This window comes from Photinus pyralis, unplaced genomic scaffold, assembly GCF_008802855.1.
Source record: "Photinus pyralis isolate 1611_PpyrPB1 unplaced genomic scaffold, Ppyr1.3 Ppyr1.4_LG5, whole genome shotgun sequence".
Lineage (NCBI taxonomy): Eukaryota > Metazoa > Arthropoda > Insecta > Coleoptera > Lampyridae > Photinus > Photinus pyralis.
This window is the reverse complement of record NW_022170596.1, coordinates 32,461,318-32,481,034: the sequence shown is the minus strand read 5'-3', so window position 1 is coordinate 32,481,034 and position 19,717 is coordinate 32,461,318. Positions and strand designations below refer to the sequence as shown.

Below are 19,717 nucleotides of genomic sequence, written 5' to 3'. Positions count from 1 at the left end.
CTGTAATAGTATAACAAAAATTCACAATACAAAGTTAAGTTTCAATTTTTAATCTTGGAATCGTTTCCTCTTCATCACAAGTCACGGGCAACTAATAATCGAAATTGTTTAACCCCCCTTAAACAATTGTTTGAATTTCTAAAGACCACTGAAAGGCTGTGAAGATCATTTGAAATACTTGAAGAATCTGATTACCATGAAGGTTTAAGGACTAATAAACCACTTAAAATCACTTAAAGTTCCTTAAAGACCTTTAAAAACTCTTAAAAAGTAATGAAAGGTTTTTTGTGTTAGCAAAAGTTCCAAAGGATATGTTTTCGTTAAGGGTAAGAACATTTATCACCAAGGTCAATAGTTTTAAAACGGTTGAGAGACCTTACGAGTTTAAAGAACTTTTAGGATTATTTCATCTCTGATTCATAAGAGTCTTTGAGACCTAAAGTGTGTTCAAAGGCGTTTATAGGTTTTTAAGAGCGTTTTGTTACGTTCTTTTCTTACTCTCGTTTATATACAGGTACTTACTTTTCCTACGTCATATAGGTATCTTCTTGGTAACTTAATTCTGTCCCTTTGTCAAGTTTATCTTGCTCGCGCAGTTTATACTTTTATACACGATGTTATAAGGATAACCCGTGATCGATCAAAATTTAGCTTTTCTAGTGTAAGGTCATTCGAATTATTGATTCTTATTGAGTATTATTAACAGTTTAATATGCGATTGCCTTCGTGTCAAACGTTAGCATTGCTTACGCAATATTTTTTGTGCTCATTACCCTTCTTGTTCATTTGTTGGTGTTGTTGTTTGTTACAGATTGGCTGAACGTACCCTTCTTGAGCTCAACAAAGCCGTCGCGACCTGTAATTCAAAAGGCAAATTTTATTTTTCGTTTACTCCTTGATATAAACGTTTGATTACGTACCGGTTTTTGATACAATCGAATTGTAATTACGCCTTTTGTTCGAGAGTAATTTAACGATTATAGCTCCGTTGATTTCTGCTAAAGCGCCTTTAGCTATTAATATATACTCCGACTACGTGTCCTTTTTATAAAGAATCATTCAAGTTTAAATATTGACATTTCAGATCTATAGAACAAGGATCTCTTGGTTTGCCTTTTTTTTTTTGTGTAAGTATTCCCTCCTCTCCTTCTCTTTTCCACACTGTTACTGCCCTCTTACCTATTACTATTACTTCCCCTAACTACACGACTATCTCAAAGAGGAAGCCTGCCGGCATTTGCTAACTAAATCAATTTCATTCACACATTTCGGAAACTGAGATAAATAAATGATACCATGAATATGAATTTCCAACTTCCGATTTGTGTCAGTATTGCATTCCTCTGCCTTTGCCATTATGGAAGATCTACCACTCTAGAAGTGGATATTTTCCTTCCATAAGCTATAATGGCTCTTAACAAAGAAAACTTCTCAAAGCTGAAACCGAATAGGCCTAATGTTATAGAATAAGGTGTCGAAGGATTTATTAATTATTTTTCCGCCGCGCCTTACTAAAGCAAAACAGGTGCAAAATGGAAACGGCAACAAACACTCATCAAACGTAAATAGCTTGACACAAATTTTAACGAAAAAAAAATATTCTAGTGAAAAAGACGCGTGATCATTATGTGTTTTTCTTTGCTTGACAACGTAAGACGAATTAATTCCACCTCGCACACAAAAACTTTGCCCGATGTAAAATTAAAATACGGCCGCCTCTCCTTCCTTATATTTTGCGAAACGTTTGATGTACGAATTCTTGAAATTTTATAACATTTTCCGCCAATACAAAAAACGTTTCAGAATCTAATGTATGCCAGAGAAAATTCCTTTGATAATTTAAATTTGTGATAAACACTCAAATCAACTCCAACGGGGTTGGTTATGACAGGAAAAAAAAAGTAGGTATGACATCCGCTTTAAGCTGGTGTAATTATAGCACGACGCACGTGCGTGGAGAATGGAGATACTTGAAGACTGTCACTTTTTTTCCGTAAATCATTTTACGTCAGGGGGAAGTATTTTGATGCAAAGGGAAAACTTTGACGTGGACGATGCCTGTTTTTATGTTGCCATTTACTGTTGTTTAGTCTTAAACTCTCTAAGCTATTTTTAAACGAACTGGGGCGCAATGAACACTTTTCATTTACATTTGAGAAGTAGAGATTATCCATGCTAAAGTTGTTGTTGCTGCCCGTTACAATTTTAATTCAGATAATCAAATTTCTCTTTTCAAAAGTTTTTTAATTACTTATTCTGCTCATATTTAATGAAGTTACGATCTTAATTTATGTAGTATTCATTATTATGACTGAGGCTAAGCAGACGAAATTTCTTAAGATGTTATCCTATAACATTGACATCCTTCCCTCCACATCCTCAACCGCATTGACCGTAACAGTTTTTCTTTGGTGCCCAAGATGTTACAAGAAGACTAAGTGGCGATTCTAAGTGAAGTATGTAACGGTAGCTCTTTTTTGTAATTTTTTTTAGAAAATATTCATTTCGAAGATTATTTAAGGGTGCGCATGGTTGCAGGAGTTTTAGAAGCAGGTTAGTGACAGACAGAAGAACAGAAGGGTTTCTACTACAAAGATGGCTGATATACGAGTAGGATGACGAAGCCCTGAGATGATTGACATATAACGCAACTTTTTTTAAGAATCCGGCCACTTCGATGGATTATGACGAATGCAATTGGACCTTAAAAAATATGGCTCACTTAAGTACTAGACGTCATGTTGAAATAAAACGTTATGTTAACTAAGTAGGAGTATTTCCGGGAAGATCCTGCATTAATTCGGTTCAGAACCAAGGGCTATCAAAACAATAAAGGAGCGTCCTAGGATGACCCTTAACCTATGTTACAGGTCACCAAGCCTCAACAACACACCAAACCACGTTACCGTTAACGGATATTCCCCTTTACAAACTCCCACTTGGAGAAAAAGTTAGAGAGCCGGGGATACCTGTCGGGTCCTGCCGACTTACCAACTCCACTGTCAAGTCATCTGGATAGGAATGTCCTCCGAGGACTGCCCTATAACTCTCCCTGGTGCTGCAAAACGCTCGAAAAGGAAAACTCAGTTAGGGAAGGGTTTTTGCAACTCTATAGAATCCACTTCCTCTTCATCCCGCTTAAATAGAATTCTGACAGAAGGTTCCCCAGCGGGCCTCAGACGAGAGGATAGTTCCTACGTCCACTTTCCCGGAGCCGCCACAACGTCAAACTTCAACTGGCCAAAGGCAACTTTCTTCACTCGCTCGGAGGATAACTGGACGGTTTCTAGTCAGATGATTGATGTGGCGAGGATGATCTGGTCGGTGAAATCTTTCCCAGTATACAAATCACCAGGATTGGACGGCATAATTCCAGCCCTCCTGTAATGGGGACTGGATGATACATACCTAAACAATGGAGGGAGATATTGTCCTTATCCCCAAACCTGAGTAAGATGATTGATTACTCTACACCTAAAGCATATGGCGCAATTAGTTTGTTGTCATCTGTCAGATCTACAGAGATCGCTGGACTATTGTAGAGAAGCACCCGTTTTGATGCCGAGATATTTTAGTGACCACTCTGTAGCAAGGCACCGGATATTTGAAAGAGATAAATTTGGGCTCCGTTACAAAGAAAATTCTGGCGGAAGAACTTATTTGTTTTGTGTAGGATTTAAGGTAATTGTCCTAATTAATTACAGTATGGGGTTTCAGCCGTCAGTAATTAAGTCACCAGTCTCAGAAAGACATTAAAATTATTCTTGCAGCCAGTTGGTAAATAACGACGAATTAAAATTTTGAGATTTCAGCGCCGTTAGTTAATTATTTACCCCTCTAGTTTCCAATAGTAAGTGAAAACCAGGATAGAAACGAGTATTCGCGGTGAAGACAGTTCGCCTCCAAGTCGCGATAAGAGCGATATCACCGATTGAAATTATTTTCCAATTAGGCCTAGGTCTTAATTGGAGTATCGTATATTGAAGTTTGAACGCGCCTAATTGGGTAAGCATAATTAATTACTGACGTGTTAATGAGTTGTAGGAAAAACCATCGGACACCGTTCAGAGTACTCTCAAAAAAAGCGCGTTTAAAAGACTTGAGGTCTGATACCGATCCCATATTTTTCTGATAACTGCAGGCCAAGTAATTAATTAAAGAAATTTTAATTTTGAACGCGTTCCGAATTAGGTACGCGAGCCTCTCGGAATTTCCTAGTTCCCTTTCCGTATTATAGAAATTTTATATAAGGAAAACGCAAATTTGGATCTTTGTGCTTTTTCATCTTGGCAAGCGACGTTTTACCGAAATTTTGAGCTTTACCGTTTAATATCAATTTTGCATTGAGTTACCCGTACTATGCGATCAAAAAAAGTGTCTGCCAGTCAAGTGACCCATGTTTACATGGGAAATCATATTTAACTTAAACTTCCAAAGGCGACTCGACGTCAATCCTTTTTTATCTCCCGTTATTAGCTTTTAGCAATTTTTTTCTAGCGCTCCGTTAACAGCAAGGTGAGCTTTACGTTACTTTCCGTTTCAATAGTTATATGGGATGGAATATTTTTCGCTTTTCCGCAATTGCTTTTCCGCCCCTTCCACTAATTTGTGGTTTGTTGTTTTCACTCCCGCTAGGGAGCCTGTCGTAATTTTGTGTTAGTTCCGAAGTGACCGCCGCCATCTTCGGGGCCCGTTTGAATCCCGGCTGCCGTTTCTTCGGTTGCATTTACCCGAGGCTACCGAGACCGACCCGCCACGGATCTCGACAAGGTGCGAGATTTGATCCTGAGCGGAGATGGTTAAAATTAGAGCCGCCTCTGATTCTAGTCAGGGAGGTAGTACGAAGGGCTTGTATTTCAGGCCTAGGTACGCGTGGAGAGGAAGAATTATCGGTAAGTCTCCGTACTTTTTGTGTTAGGGGTTATCTGTTGATCAATTAATTATTTTTCTAAAGTCACTTACAAATTCTAATTTTAAAAGGAAAGTTCGACCCCCTTTATATGCAGCTCTGTTGCACGTAATACCTTACTGGCCTGAAAATAAAATATTTGACCCAAACTCACACCCCCTCTTAAACACTAACGGTTCGACGTACCTTTTATTAACAACATAGGGATTGCATTGGGGTAAAAAATACCCCCTACTTTTTTTGACTGAAATACACGTTTTGAAGCACCATAAGAATCCGAATGAAACAAAATCTCGATGATGTTGGTCTGTCGGTCCGTCTGTACCAGGGTCTGTACCTAGTCACCTACTCTCATTTCCGGGTAAACGGCTGAACCGATTGGAACCAAATTTGGTACACAAATTCTTAGACATAAAAGGGCAGAATCGCGCATGCGCAGATGTACAAGTGGTATCTGTGCTAGCCACAGTAATTTTTTCACTTTCCATTAATGTGTTTAGGGTGTCAGAAGATGTGTTGATCACATAATTTTCTTATGCCACCAATTTTCCTACAAATTATAGTATGTTTATATCAATGACTTAAAGTTTTACACCAAAGACTGATGATAGAACAGGAAAAAGGCAAAATGTTTGAGTGTAAATTAATTATGTGCCCATTAAAACTCAGTTAAAGTCAAAGTGAGCATTTCAATAAGTATTAGATACCCTTACACGCTAAACGTACCAATGGCCTTGATTTTCGATTGTGGGCTATCTGGCCATTATGATGGGCGCCAGCTGAAGTCTTCGCACTTTTAGCAAAAATATAAAAAAAACTGGTGTAAATTGCGGCATTCCACATACGTGAAGCCAAAGCTGCGAACTGTTGTGCGGAAAGAAAATTTGATGTCTGTTATCGCATAGTTTACATTCAGGTCAACAAATGAGCGCAAAGATAAAAGGAAACGTGCACAATTTAAAGGGAAAATTGAATTTATGTGACAAGACGTAGGGCGTCGGTACGTTTATCAAAAACCACGACAAAAGATAAGCAAAAAAATTTACTTTTGTTTTATTCACTAACTCGTTTGATTTTCATGGAAGGTTTTAGTCAACGATCTTATCATCCCTCTTGTTTACTCTAGAGAGCTTCTTCCTTTTCGAATATTTATGAAGTAAGCAAATTCATGGATTTTTTTTCTGCTTTACACATTCACTGTAGGAAACTGTGTATTTACATATTTTCGTGGCGAGACGTGACTTTTTCGAACCGTTAAAAGCATCAATGGTTAAATTTCGTTTGTGCGAAGACAACCCCCCTATATATCGCTAAATGCGTGGGAAGTTTTCGAAAGTTAAAATAAGAACATCGGAAACGAGGCGCGAGTGAATCGTTATCGTTCGAGGCACTTATTATCTTTAATTATTGTCTCGCATTCATCTTCACAAACTTATTCCGCACTAAAGGAGTGTGTTATATCAGAAGTTTACCAACGCTTCGTAAAGGGCCTCATAATTTTTATTTATACTCTGTGGTTGAGAGACCCTGATTTCAATTTTAAATAGAAAGCCTTTGCGTTCGTTCGAGTGTACAAGTTTACAGTGGCGAAACTAGACGTTTGTCAAGTGTTTAGGGCTCGTTTGCGGCAAATCGGCTCGGTTTTCATTGTTGAAAGCCAAATAAAACTATAGGTATAGTATTTCCAGGTCCCCAACCGCTCCGCCTGCTGGAAATGCAATTACCGCCAATCGCCTTCTTTAGCTTTCCACGAGTTCTTTCGATTTTACCTCATTAAAAAGTAATTATAAGTTTTCAAGTAAATTTTATTTGCTTCTGTTTACTACTCACTGGATTGAAACGTGAAAATGATTTTCTTTTTCTTTTATAAAATCGTTAGAGTACATTGGTACATCCGTCAGCTACTTCAGTCAGTTGTTTGAAATGCAAGTGCCATAATTTAGAAAACTGCCCAAATACAGAAGTTTTTTATGACCATTCTGAAGATTTGGATCAAGACAGGGGTCAAGAGGATGTGACTAGTAAAGAACCAAGTTTTCCATCGTTAGATAGCAAGGTTTACTAAGAAATTACATTCGAACCTGAAGTAATTATTGAAGAACAGGAAAGGGCAGAAGAGAACTCGAAACAAAAAAAAATTACTTTCAGCTTGGTCGATCAGGTGTAGATAGATTTCTTTCCGCCATTTTGTTCCAATATAACTGATTCACGAACTTGACCGAGATACGAGTTATGCCAACCCTTAAAGTTTGGTCGAAATCGGTTTGTAGTTACGAAAGTTAAAGTGTTTCTTGGAAGTGATAAATACAGAGTGGCAGACGGAACCAAAGCGCTGGTATGAAAACGGATGGAGATATCGGTTTGAAAGTTTTAGGACTTAAATAAGATGTGTTTGTGCATATTCTAGCATGAAAAAATTTTTTGTCCTGTATGGTTTTTTGACACGGTCGCCATTATGTTTTTCTTTAATTGCAACATAGGTCTTGCAACACATCGTTGGAAAGATCATTTTACTTTCATTACGAATATGCAATAGGAAAGAGAAGGAGAGGAGAGAAAAAGAAGAAAATAGATGCCGAGCAAGTTATTAACTCATTACATTACTGTTCATTATTATAATATTAAAATTCTAATAAATTTCGATCCTTACCTTCATAATTTTTTACTCTAAATCTGATAATTCAATAATTAATGTTAATAGGAATTTTTTTGAAATGTAATTTTGCGGTACGATTTGAGATATAAAACCTGCATTAAAGTTTATGAGGCTTTTATTCATATAATTCCTGCAAATTAACGATCAACAGGCCCAGCGCAAACGCAACAGCTGTAAAAAAGGCATCAGTGAAGGACAACAGATTATTCAGAAAGCAAAAGAATTCGATCGTACTTCTAATTGCATTTATTGTGGTAAAAATAAAGAAAAAGGAATTAATAAATATGATTTAATTAAAGTAGTTGAGCATAAATATTTTAGCAATATTAAAAGAGAACAGAAAAGACAGATTTCCAAAACCTTTATTAGCGCGGATCCAAGACGTTGATTTAGTTGTAAAAAAATTTATTATGTCAAAAAGTCCATACCAAAATTTTGGTACCCCGCGTAGTTCTATACGATGGAAAAAATGGATTTTTCATGGAACTGAAGAAGACGCGTTTTTTTCGAAAATCATCAATATCTCGGAAACGGTTCATTTTTACAGGCCCAAAAATGTTTCCTCCGAATTCAGACCCCAATGACTTTTGCTCGCAAAAATATGCATAACCCCTGTAAATGCAACTAAGCCCGTTACGGTATTTTAAGAATCTCAAGGGTCCAAGGAACCCAAAGGAAGAATGAAAGAAACTTGACAAATGGAAGGACCGAAAGTCGGAAAATTTCTAGGAATCAACTGAACAGTTAAATCGAAAACATTCATTTCTCTTTTGTCCTTATCATTCTCTTAACTGATTCTTTTGCAATTGGTTCTGGTTCTAGACTTCTCAACTCCTTGTGGTTCTCGTTCAGCTACTTCTTTGGACTACTGGCTATTTTGTCCTTTTTCAATTTAAGTTGATCCTTATTTTTTAATCCTTGTTCTAGACGTTGGTGCAGTTCTTGCAGCGAAGCCGAGTCCCTTTTGGTGTTCAAAAACCGTTTTTCTAAAATGCCAATCCTCTCTCCTTTTTGAATCTGAAGATTCAAATTTGAAAAAAATGTATTATGTCAAAGAAAGTGTATTTCGAAAAACTGTTTTTTTAGGTTTTGGCGATTTTCTCGAAATTTTTCTGTCGGAATGATGTTAGTCTTTTACACGACAGGATGACATTGTCATTATGTTACAACATTCAACGGCTAAAGCATAATAAATTTTGCAATTTGTAGTTCAGAACGGATTAATTATATTATAAATAAAGGTAAATAAATTCCAGTTAAATTTGAATTAAACGGTACCAACTCACTAATGACATTCAGAAACTACTATGTTTGTCGATTTGAGGTCAAGAAGCGTACAAAATTAATTTGGAAATCGAAACCTAGCAAGTTTAATGAACACTTCACCTGATTTTGGTCATAATAGCGAAGGTAATGAAGTTAAGCTCAACGTAAAGCAAACAAGAACGATTTGATTGCGGCGAGTAAATTGTATCAATTCATTATACACGCAAACATCTTCTATTTAGGAAAATGATAACGCCTCGGCGCTCTCTCATTTGCAAAAGTTCGCATCCTAAAATAAGAAAACTAATTAAAACTTCCAATTCACCTTAAAAGATTACGAAAATGCAATGTTTACGAATGTAAACGTTATTAAATACGATCCTGTGTAAATCTCGCGCACCCGAGACCACCCGACAATAGAATTTCAGTTCGCAAGGGGTTAAGATTAGAAAATTAAGAGAAGGAAACGATTAAATAAGAAATGAGAGCTAGTGAAGTCCGCAATTACGTAGGTACGCGGAAGGGGGGTTAGTTTTCAATTTTCCTTCACGTTTAAATTTTCAATACATAGGCAATAGGTCGAAACTGAAAAGGTAGAAAACATTGGATTTAATACAGGGTTAAGTGTTGCTTTTGTAAATTTTTTTAGCTTAGGAAACTTAAACGCAAAACACCCTTTTTCCTTTATATATAAAAGCTTTAGCGGATTTTTTCTGTATTGATCTTTGACCTAACACTACAGATTTTACTCCCCCGTGCTATTTTTTGCGGACATCGATAAATCCGTACAAATATTAGACATTTGTACGCCCTTTTTAAGGGTTAAACGTGAATTTATAGAGCGCTAAGTTTCTTTTTTTGTCATGTCTAATAAGGGAGAATTTAATGACGTGTTGTCGAGAAATCTATAGGATCCTTTTTTGTTGTTTGCGGTGAACTTTACACCCTTTGTGACCCTCCGTGAAATAATATGGCCACCTGGGAATGGACAACCCTCGAACTAACCATGACCTGATACTAAACTAAAGATTTAGTGATCCACTTAGCCAGATTACCTTTGGCTGGAGCTCTTACGCCCCTACATGAACGTACTGTAAACGACGTTTTATATATATACGCTTTCGCGTTTTTTATTTCCTTCTCGCCTATTAATTACAATTTTCGGTTTTAACGGAAGTTCATAAACGTCATTGTGCGGAGATTTACATTTTAACATGGAATTCGCACGATGACAAACAACAAAGCGAGACAACGGATGGAATTTTATTTATAATTTTCGGATTTTATCGCCATCGCGGAAGTCGTTAATTAAAATTTTACCGCGCGCCCTTAATTTGACAAAGCCCTGAACGTTGCCTCCTGCAAGTTGACCCACAAACTGAGATTGCGATTGAGCTAATTATGGCTTACATTCCGAAGCTGGCAACGTCAATTTGGGATACCAATTCCAATGCTAAAGATATTTTTCCTTAAAGATTATCGGCGTACCAACTCTGCATATTTTGGATTTTAGATTAACCCTTTGCGTACGTTCTTATGTAACGCCCTAGTACTAAATTTACAGATACGTCGGATACAGAAGCTGTGAAACCTTCGTAAGTTACGGAATAAACAAAAGGTCCTATCCTATTGGCCCGCAAGATAGAAGCCATAATGAACGCTCTCGTCGTCAAGAGAGTGCTGACGTTACTCGCGTCATTTGTGAGCGTTTTACTTCGAGGGCCCGGAAGATGTCCGTCTTTAAGTTAAAGTTTCCCCTAAAGTGGGGTCTTGGAACCCTGTTATAGACCATCTCCTAGGACAAGACCTTCCGTCATTTTCGCCTATGCGGCTGGTATTGCTATCACCGTGTCCGCTAGCAACCGCGACCTGGAGGCAAGAACATCCCTATGTCTTCAACGACATTCGACAGTTCAACTATACAATTTTATATATTTTTATATGCATTACAAGATGTAAAATATGGGATACACAGGAACTAGATAAATATGCCGGATCTACAGGATTTAAGGAGTTCTGCAGAGCCAATTTAAGAGGAACAGCAGCAGCAGCTACACAATCTGCAGAATCTACAAAGCAGGAAGAACTTATGGAATCTACAAAAAATCATACTGTCAGTAAGATCATTTGTGAGATCCCCCTTTTCATTGAATTTAGGGATCGCCTAGATCTGCACTTGCTACAGGATCAACATGAAATCCAGAACGTGCACTAAGTATCTACTGGATGTTCAGATATGCTATAAAGGATCTGGCGGTGTATATTTAAGAGGTGATGTTATTTCCGCCTTAAACATCGAGTCAAGAAGGTATAATAAGAAACTTAAAAGCACGTGGAGGAAATTAAAGAATGGTCTTGGTGGTGCGAGCGATTCCATTAAAAAAAGGGGTAAAAAAGGGCATGGATACGGCCCGAGAGAGGTGCAAAAGCCCCAAGAATTTGTGTGAAAAGCAGCAAGCGTGGCAACAGAGCAATTAAGGTTTGGGCAAATTGCGAAAAGGGTACGAAATAGGCATAAAAATGGCTAATAAATAAGAATAATAAACGGTGAGAGGGGGTATACATAAAGTAGGAAGGTGGAACGTCTTAGGATAAGCAAGCAAGCGCAAGGTGAGTTGAGGAAATTGTAAAAAAAGCGTGAAAGGTAACGTGCACCAACCGTAAGCGTAGATATGGTGCGAAAGAGGTGGTGGAAAGAATGTACAACAAGCGCAATGAAGGCCTGAAAGAGGTGTGAGGGTGTATAACGAGAAGGAATGAAGACTTATTAAAGAACCTTTAAAAAGGTAGAGGAGGTTAGAAAAAGGGGTGGAATAAACGTAAGGGAAACAGAAAAACACATGAAGGAAGCTGTATAATGCCAGTGGGTACCGTGAAAAGGTAATGAACAAGTTTATGAAGATAGTAGAAGCAGGATTGGAGGAACTTGGTATGGAAACTAGTGGAGCTCTCCTACCAAAAGGCAAAAAGTCTGGTGAAAATCAGTAGAATCAGGTTGGAACAAAAGTTGATGAATAAAAACGATCTTCACAAAACCAGCCTCTAAAGAGAAAGAAAACATTCGCAAGAACTTCCGTTGAGAGGAAGAGGTGCATGCGAGATTTATCCATTTTTTGCTTGATGTCTTTGTGTAAGCTCGAGCTCTTTCACCTCACTCTCAGTTCGTAATATAAACTCTGTATAGCGCCAAATCTCTACATTTAGTACTGTTTAGTGAGATATCGATAACGTCACCGTCTTACAAAGGCACCAAGAACCTTTGTTTAGCATTTAAACGCGGTTACGACGCCGCCGACTTTATAATAATTCAGGCCGGGCCTTCGCGGTTTCCCCATTATTATTTAAAGAGTTAATTTATTTTAACAACGTGGAATGATGATGTGCATATAAAATACCTTGCGGTTTGAGTGGTTGCAACTCATTAAAATAAAATAGAAGCTCAGCCGAAACCGTAAAATGCAATTTATGGGGAAAATCTCCTCCGCGGCTTTATTTGTCGGTAGAAAAATGGAGGGCGGTAATGAATTAATATAATAAAGTAAGCGTTGTTTTAGCTAGACAATGTCCAGTTTATAGATATGCAGTCATAACGTGGCATCCCCATGAGAACGGCAGCTGTTATCTGGTAAGGGGGTCATTTCGGAGCCGGTCACGCTCTCAGGGGCCCCCTATGTGATGCTACTTCTACCTCATTTTAGTTTGGTAGCACTTTGCCAACAACGTATACTATGAATATTACACAGCGTTGCTTACGTTTCTTATTGTTTTACGATTCCGTATTTGGGGAAGACCACTAAGCTTGCGGGTCACATCTCCAGCGATAAGGGTTTCATCGCCATTATACTGCCGTACGTATAGGCTTATTATTGCGCCATTTCGCGTTTTGATGAACTACGGCGATGAGGCTAAATTAAACTACTATACACCCGCTAAGAAACTTGCTCACACGCTACTATTTTGCATTTAATATTAACGGGAAGGGATTTTGCAGCTGTAATTACAATTGCCGTTAATTTATTTTACTGACGCCACCGCGAAGTACGAATTATACTCCTCTTACGTAGTGCGAGACGCAAATTTACGAGCTACACATTATTCAAATTTCAAATTAGTTTCAGTTACGAAGACAACAAGGTTTATACTGTTGTAACATTTAAGTGGCGCGGAAATATTTCCATAAAATTAAAATCTCTGACAAAAATTGCCATAAGGCTGCCGCTTGCGTCTTCAACTAACGTGAGGCAAAGGAAATTTTCTTAATACAAAACAAATTATTGAAAATACGAGGGTACATATTTGTGTAAAATATGAATTCAAAGGAACACATTTATTCCAGAGTTTCTGCAATAAACAAATCACTAACAGCAACATTCAGGTGATCATCAGAAGCAAATATTTGGCATAAAAAGTATTTCTCCAACTTCGGGTGCTAAATTTGGACTTAGGGCTTGGTTCCTGGGAGGCGGGGGCCAACTTGTTTGAGGTTTTTGTACCCAGCAATTTTCGTGTGGCATTATGGTCTTATTGACAAAATTCATGACATCTTTTATCTCGAATGCTAGCTTTGAGGCCGGAAAAGTTGCGCGATCTCTCTTTCTCGTGTCGCCAATAGAAACTGGAGCTATAAAGTGCCCCAAAAATTGGTTACTATTTTGTTGAGGGTTTATAGTGAAATCTATCAAAATCCGAATTTCGGGTACCGACAAAGCAAATGTGGTCGCCCCCGACAAGATCTTACTGACGGTGGAGTCAAAACTGACTGATAGAATACCGATATGCCACAAAAGCACTGAAGTCCCTTCGATCTCACACGCGGACTTTGATAATTTTTTTGTAATTTGCGACAATAAAAATTAATTTATTCAATGGTTAAAACGCAATTTAAAGTTCTCCATGCTAATTTGGTCAAGTTTTGCGATTAATGTCAAATTAACCAATATCATCCCTCAAGTATTTCCCAATGGAAATTTGAAAATAAATGGTTGAAAGTTAACTGTTTTCCTGTGATAAAAAAATAGCCATTAACAAACCCAATTTGGGGGTCACTAATTATGTCAAGTATTACGATTGATATTCAATTAACCCATATCAGCCCTTAGGTGTTTCACAATAGAACGGGAAGTTATTTCAAAATTAATGGAAGATATTATTTCTGAAAGGAAAGGAGTGCATTATAAATTTTTTTGTGATAAAGGTCATAGAATGCACAAACTCAGTTTAGGGTGTTTAGTCACTGATTATATCAAATATTATGATTGATATTAAATTAACATGTATCAACCCACCAAATATTTACCAATAAAATGGAAAATAAACTCAAAATCCGCACGTTGGTAGTAAGGTACCTAAAGGGTAATCAAATAAGAGGTTCCGAAAGTTTTTTTTAATAAAACGCATTAAATTCAATTTAAAAATCAAAAATTGTATTTGATACGTAAGTTCGCTTCATGACATTTAGTGTTTAAAAATAATTTGTTTTAAATGTTGATCGTGACTGACTTGTAGATGGTCCATTCTATGGGTCCAGTTTCCAAGCGCTCTTTCGAGCATTTCGGCCGAAATTTCATTAATTACACGTGTTATGTTCGCTTCTAATGCAGGAATAGTTTGTGGTTTATCGGCATAAACAAGTGATTTGAGATAACCCCATAAAAAGTAATCTAATGGCGTTTGATCACATGATCTTGGTGGCCAATTCACTGCTCCATTTCTTGATATGATGTTCTCATCAAAAGTTTCTTTCAACAAATCGATGGTTTCGTATATGGCACGTCGCACCATCTTGTTGAAACCATAAGTCGGCTACCTCAATATCTTGAATTTTTGGAAGCAATGTTTTCATTGTGCGTTCAGTTGGACGATTATGAGCACCATAAAATGGTTATCAAAAGAGGGGGTTTGGAGGAGGGTGTGGAACTGGTTTTATTTTTGAACGTATGCCAAGCGGCCTTTAAATGTTTATGTGTATAAAGCCTCCTCCCTATTAATTATCTACCAAGAAAGTAAACATCGATAGCAGGCTACTACCTTATAACCCAACCATTTATTATTTCCGTTTAAAAAAGTGCGCTAATTTAGGATTGCTTCCAGTTTTGGGAATGGGAGCCACCAGTATGCCTTTGAAATGAGACATTTTCTCGCCCTTAACCCATCATTAACCCATATGTCATTGTAAGCGGATATCAATAATTTTAAGTTTTTAGGGGTAGTTTTGAAATTTGAACTATCAAATCATGTCCTCAAAGCCCGCTGCTAAAATACGGGCAGCAAAATCCTCGCATTTGGTTTTCAAAAAAAAAAGAGTAATCATTGAACCTCTATCTATTTAGTATCCTTTAGAAGTAATTTAGGGCTTCTCACTTTATTGTTATACCTGTACGTGGATAGTAACGTTGATTACCATATAAATAGTTCACTAAAATTTACCCTTTTTACGTCTGATCATGCAATATAACGAAATCTAGATAGTCGTGTGTGGTTTTATTTACCTAACGTAACCATGGCGGAAGCAGTAGAAATTGACTGACAGCACAATGCATCCCAAAGGATGTTTTTTTTTAATACCAAATTGCGAAGATCAATCATTTACAGCTACCAATTCAAAGAAACGGGCCTGTTTTGTATAGTATATACCACGCATGAAATTTTCGTATTATTAGAACTGCCAATTAGGAGCGGGTCGTTTTCTCGCAATTCTAACGACCCCGCTTTTTATCATGTTACCGACACTAGAAAATACGCGAAACCATGGTAAATATTTAGAGCCATATTTTTAGCGAACAAAAAAATCCTTTAAAACGTTTCAGGGAAACCCGCAAATGACTTACCTTGAACAGGGGCGTAAATATTTAAATACAAGCAATCTTCCGATTGATTTAGAATAAGATGTTTCACTAATTTCGCAAAGTAATCCTCTCGCTCGGGTCCCATCGTGCTTTTTTCGGGAAGCTTCTGTGGGCAAACTGGCCCAAATGAGTCCGCGATTTTGGTACCAAACCACGAGGGCGCACTTCCGGGTGGCATGAAGCGTAGCTCGCGGGTTGGTGGTGCCGCGTACGGTATGCCTAGGAACTGTTCCACTGGGGGTAAAACACGGTTTACGCGCGGTTCGACTACGACCCCTTGCAGAGTTCCCTGTTTTAATTGTATGCGCCTCGTGTACTGCTTTACGTTCGTTGCATATCCGTAATCGTAAGCGTGCGATTGGGCGCGTACGTGGACAATTAAACTGATAACTAAAATAAATTGTTTCAACAACATTGTGCCTTTCAAGACATCTTTCATCACTTAACAGCACTCGAAATATACGTCCCCCGCTCGATTCGACGATAGCAAACTCCATACTAAATATACCCACCTTCAAATTTCAAAGAAGTGTTAAGAATTCTCCTGACTTTAAATTCTATTTTAAGGCCCTTAAAAGTGTAAATATTTGCTACGTACGTCGGAGCCAAAGCTGGTCTATATATAGATCCAAATAAACGCACATTAATACAAATGCTCGTTATTTACCCAAAGGCAGTTGTACTTCGCTGCTAATTTTGTTTCTCACAAAGATGTTCCGAGCAGATGTTAAACTTTTCTGCAAATTTCTTAATTTATCTATTTTTAATTAACGTCGGAAAGACTTTTCGAAAGTTCGCTCGGAACACAATATCTTTCGGCACATAAACTTGTTAAAATTAGTTGTTCCTAATTGTCAACCTACAGCCCACACTTCGGTATAAAAAAAAATAACAGCTTCTCCGAAACTTTATTGTAAGCACGTTTATTCGAAACATGCAACAGAAAATGACTTATAAAAATAGGTATTGCATCAAAAAAATATGCGAAAATTTAGAATGGCTCGGGGCATTTCCGGTATTCTGACACAAACGATTTTGTCTAAAACTAAACTTTTGTTTTATGCTGCGTGATAATTTATGGCACTCGATCGCCCATGTAAAAGTACTGTGCCTCTCCACTATGAGAAAGCCCGAGACGGGAGAGCACAAAATCTAATCGGTCAAGGGTGAGAATTTTTTCAGCAGTAAAGCGTCAAACGTAATTGTGCCTTTAGTGTTTGTCACCCTGAATAATGCTTAACATTATATGAAGTTTAAAAGTCAAATTGCTACCTAGGCGTCGGCGTCGTTAAGCGTCGCTCCAGTTAAGGAATTCCAACAGTTCTCAGTGTCGTTCTAATTAATTTATTGGGATTAGCCTAGTAATCTTGTGCATTTGAACAGAAATTTATTCGAGTAAAATTGTCGTGATCATTGTGCCCCACTTGTCATTTTTTTGTAATCTTGTACAAAAGAATGGAAATTTATGAATTTGCTTTGAAAACACGAAAAAATGCAATAGTTACTAATTATGATAATAAACTTGAGCTTCTGAAGGAATTTTTTCTGCTTTCAAATTCAGAAACAATATTCTTTATGTTTTCATTAGCTGCATCAAAGGAAAACAAAATGTTAATTTCGCTTTGATACAATTCTTTTTAAACACGAAAATTTCTGATTAATGAAATGGCATGTCTATCTACATTATTTCATGGCAGCAAGTTGAATCTTATTAATTTTGGACATCTAGATTAAACGAGGCGTTGCAATATCCGTACGCTGGAAGGAAACGGACGGGATGTTATCAGAGGCTCAGAAATCAATTCGAGGGTGGAAGTCAGCTAAGCCCATGTAAGGGCTTATTTATGTCCTTACATTTGTCTGACCGTCCTTCGTATTCAAAGGAACACCTGAATGCCACTCAACACCTAATCGCGAGCGCCTATTTTATTCTGTGATTCCCCTTTTTCAAGCGCGCTTTTCTAGAAGTTAATTTATTGAGCGATCGTCCTTTCTTGCTTTTTATTATCATTGCAAACAAGGGAAGACTGTAAAAAAAATTACAACGCATTTTTCATTAGGCTACGTCATAATTATTGGAGAAGCCTAATTAGCAAATAACACCAACTAGAGAGCCTAGGAGCAATGGTGGAATCCTCATCTTAATCCAATCCAAAGGTCCACCCCCAATATCAGCAACTGACTTAATTTTCACCACCTCCCTCAATCTAACTTGGTACCGGAAGGACACCCAGATTCACCATTCGTTACTGTAACATTTTAATATCGAATTTTCATAGAGACAACATAATCTTCCCACTATTCTCCTCATCACACTTTTTGTAGCTCCCGAATCTTATAATCCCAATATTTTTGTAATCAATATATTTACCATAGTATAGGGTCTCTCGAAATCAACTAAAAATCCATTAAATTCTTATAAATTTAAAACATTTAAATTTGAGTTGTTAAATTTATTTCTTCTTGTCTAAAGCAATCCTTCTCAATTTTTAAGATTTCACTTTAATTTAAATTCATGATACAAAGCTCATTTCAATTTCGCCTCTCTGATGAACCCCTGGTAAATTCCCAGTTCAGCCAATATTTCTTATGAAATTTCGCGTGGATGAGCTGTAATCATAGTTAAAGAATAGGAATAAAAATGAACAACTGGGAACAAGCACTATACATCACCTTATCTTAGTTTGAACATACGTTCCAGAGAAACTCGAAGGAAAAATAGGTTATAACGGGAACAGCTAAGGGCCGTAAGGAACCAGATGTTTAATTTAGAAGTAATTACATTAAATAGTTACAACTAAATACCACTTGAGATCTAGCTCCCTTCCTCGTTATGCAAAACTTTATGCGTTATGTACAACTTTAAATGACCTCCTCCTTGCGCTGATTCGCAATGTATTGTGCCGTATTCACTTGGTTGCAGTTTTAAAACTTCTTCGTCCATTAAAGTTTTCTAAGCGAGCAGAAGTTGGCGAAATAAAAATAATCGCGAGCTGTAATGTGTACAAGACTCTAAACACGTTTCGCGTCAACTCAGCGCCCTGCTAGTTGCTACCAACCCTTGTTTGATTAATATTTCCTTAAAGTTAACGAAACATTAATGCCGAACGTGCACAGATAATGAGATTGGTTCGCCGTTTTAGAACATCAATTGCAACCATAGATTTATTCCAAAGGAAATTACTCGAACATCAATAATGCCCGCCGAAAACATAAATTATGCGGGGTCGAATAATTTGTCTATTGAAAGTTTGACGTATCCGAAATTTATCAACTCTTTCGCATACTGACCGTACGTTCTCGGTCGTGATTAAAATTTCTCCGAGGAAAAATGCAATTCAAATGGGGCCGACGTGCAGATGTTGGGCATTAAAGCTCGCCTTCTGAATTCGAGAAAGAAGCTAAATGTGTATCTAAATTGGAATATTTTGTTACAACAGCTGAGCGTATAAAGAGAAAAACTAAATTAAGGGGAAGCTTTCGGAATTTAATCTATTTCAGTTGAGGTGGTGTGGTGAAATGAAAGAAAAGCGGCGAATAGTGTCGGCGTTAAGTAGTACTTTACGTGCTTTTTTTATGAACCGCATTAACGTTAGCCCAATGAATACCTGAATTGCAATTAAGGCATGCATGCCAATCAGAACTTTCGAATTTTTGCAGGTTTTACACCTATGCCTTTGTCGTCTTATTTTCTCTGTTGCCTTCTATTTCAATACTACACTACTTACACAAATACACATATTGAACTTAAAACAGCAACTGTTCCCAAGTTATCTAGGTAGCATTAATTAAAGTTACACGCCATATCGAGGCCTACGGCCAAATCTATAGAACCGTTAATTGCACAGTTTGGGGAAAAAGATTTGGTTAACAAAAGAGGTCAAGAAAAATCGCTAGAAATTATTTTTATTTATATTTATTATTAGTTTCTAGTAGAAAAATTATTTTTTTCCTAAAATATACTCTTTTTGATGCAGCACATTTTGCTCTACGTTATAAAATATGAGGGGTGGGGAAGAAGGCCATCTTTTTAAGGAATTG

The 19,717-nt window shown here is 37.3% G+C and overlaps 1 protein-coding gene across 5 annotated transcripts in view; it reads right to left on the bottom strand.

Moving 5' to 3' along the window:
- LOC116171621 (neuroligin-4, Y-linked) overlaps nt 1-16,163 on the bottom strand; it is a 63,414-nt gene extending 47,251 nt beyond the window's left edge. For 4 of the 5 annotated variants that reach the window (XR_004145480.1, XR_004145479.1, XM_031488571.1 and 1 more), the window contains exon 1: nt 15,659-16,163. Coding sequence is in view for 3 of the 5 variants with exons in the window: in XM_031488571.1 (XP_031344431.1) it covers nt 15,659-16,115 (457 nt within the window). In the remaining 2 variants the exon portion in view is untranslated. Of the gene's footprint in view, nt 1-773; nt 812-15,658 lie in introns of those variants that run through there. The other variant, XM_031488572.1, reaches the window with a different exon arrangement.
- Between the last annotated feature and the right edge of the window lie 3,554 nt (nt 16,164-19,717).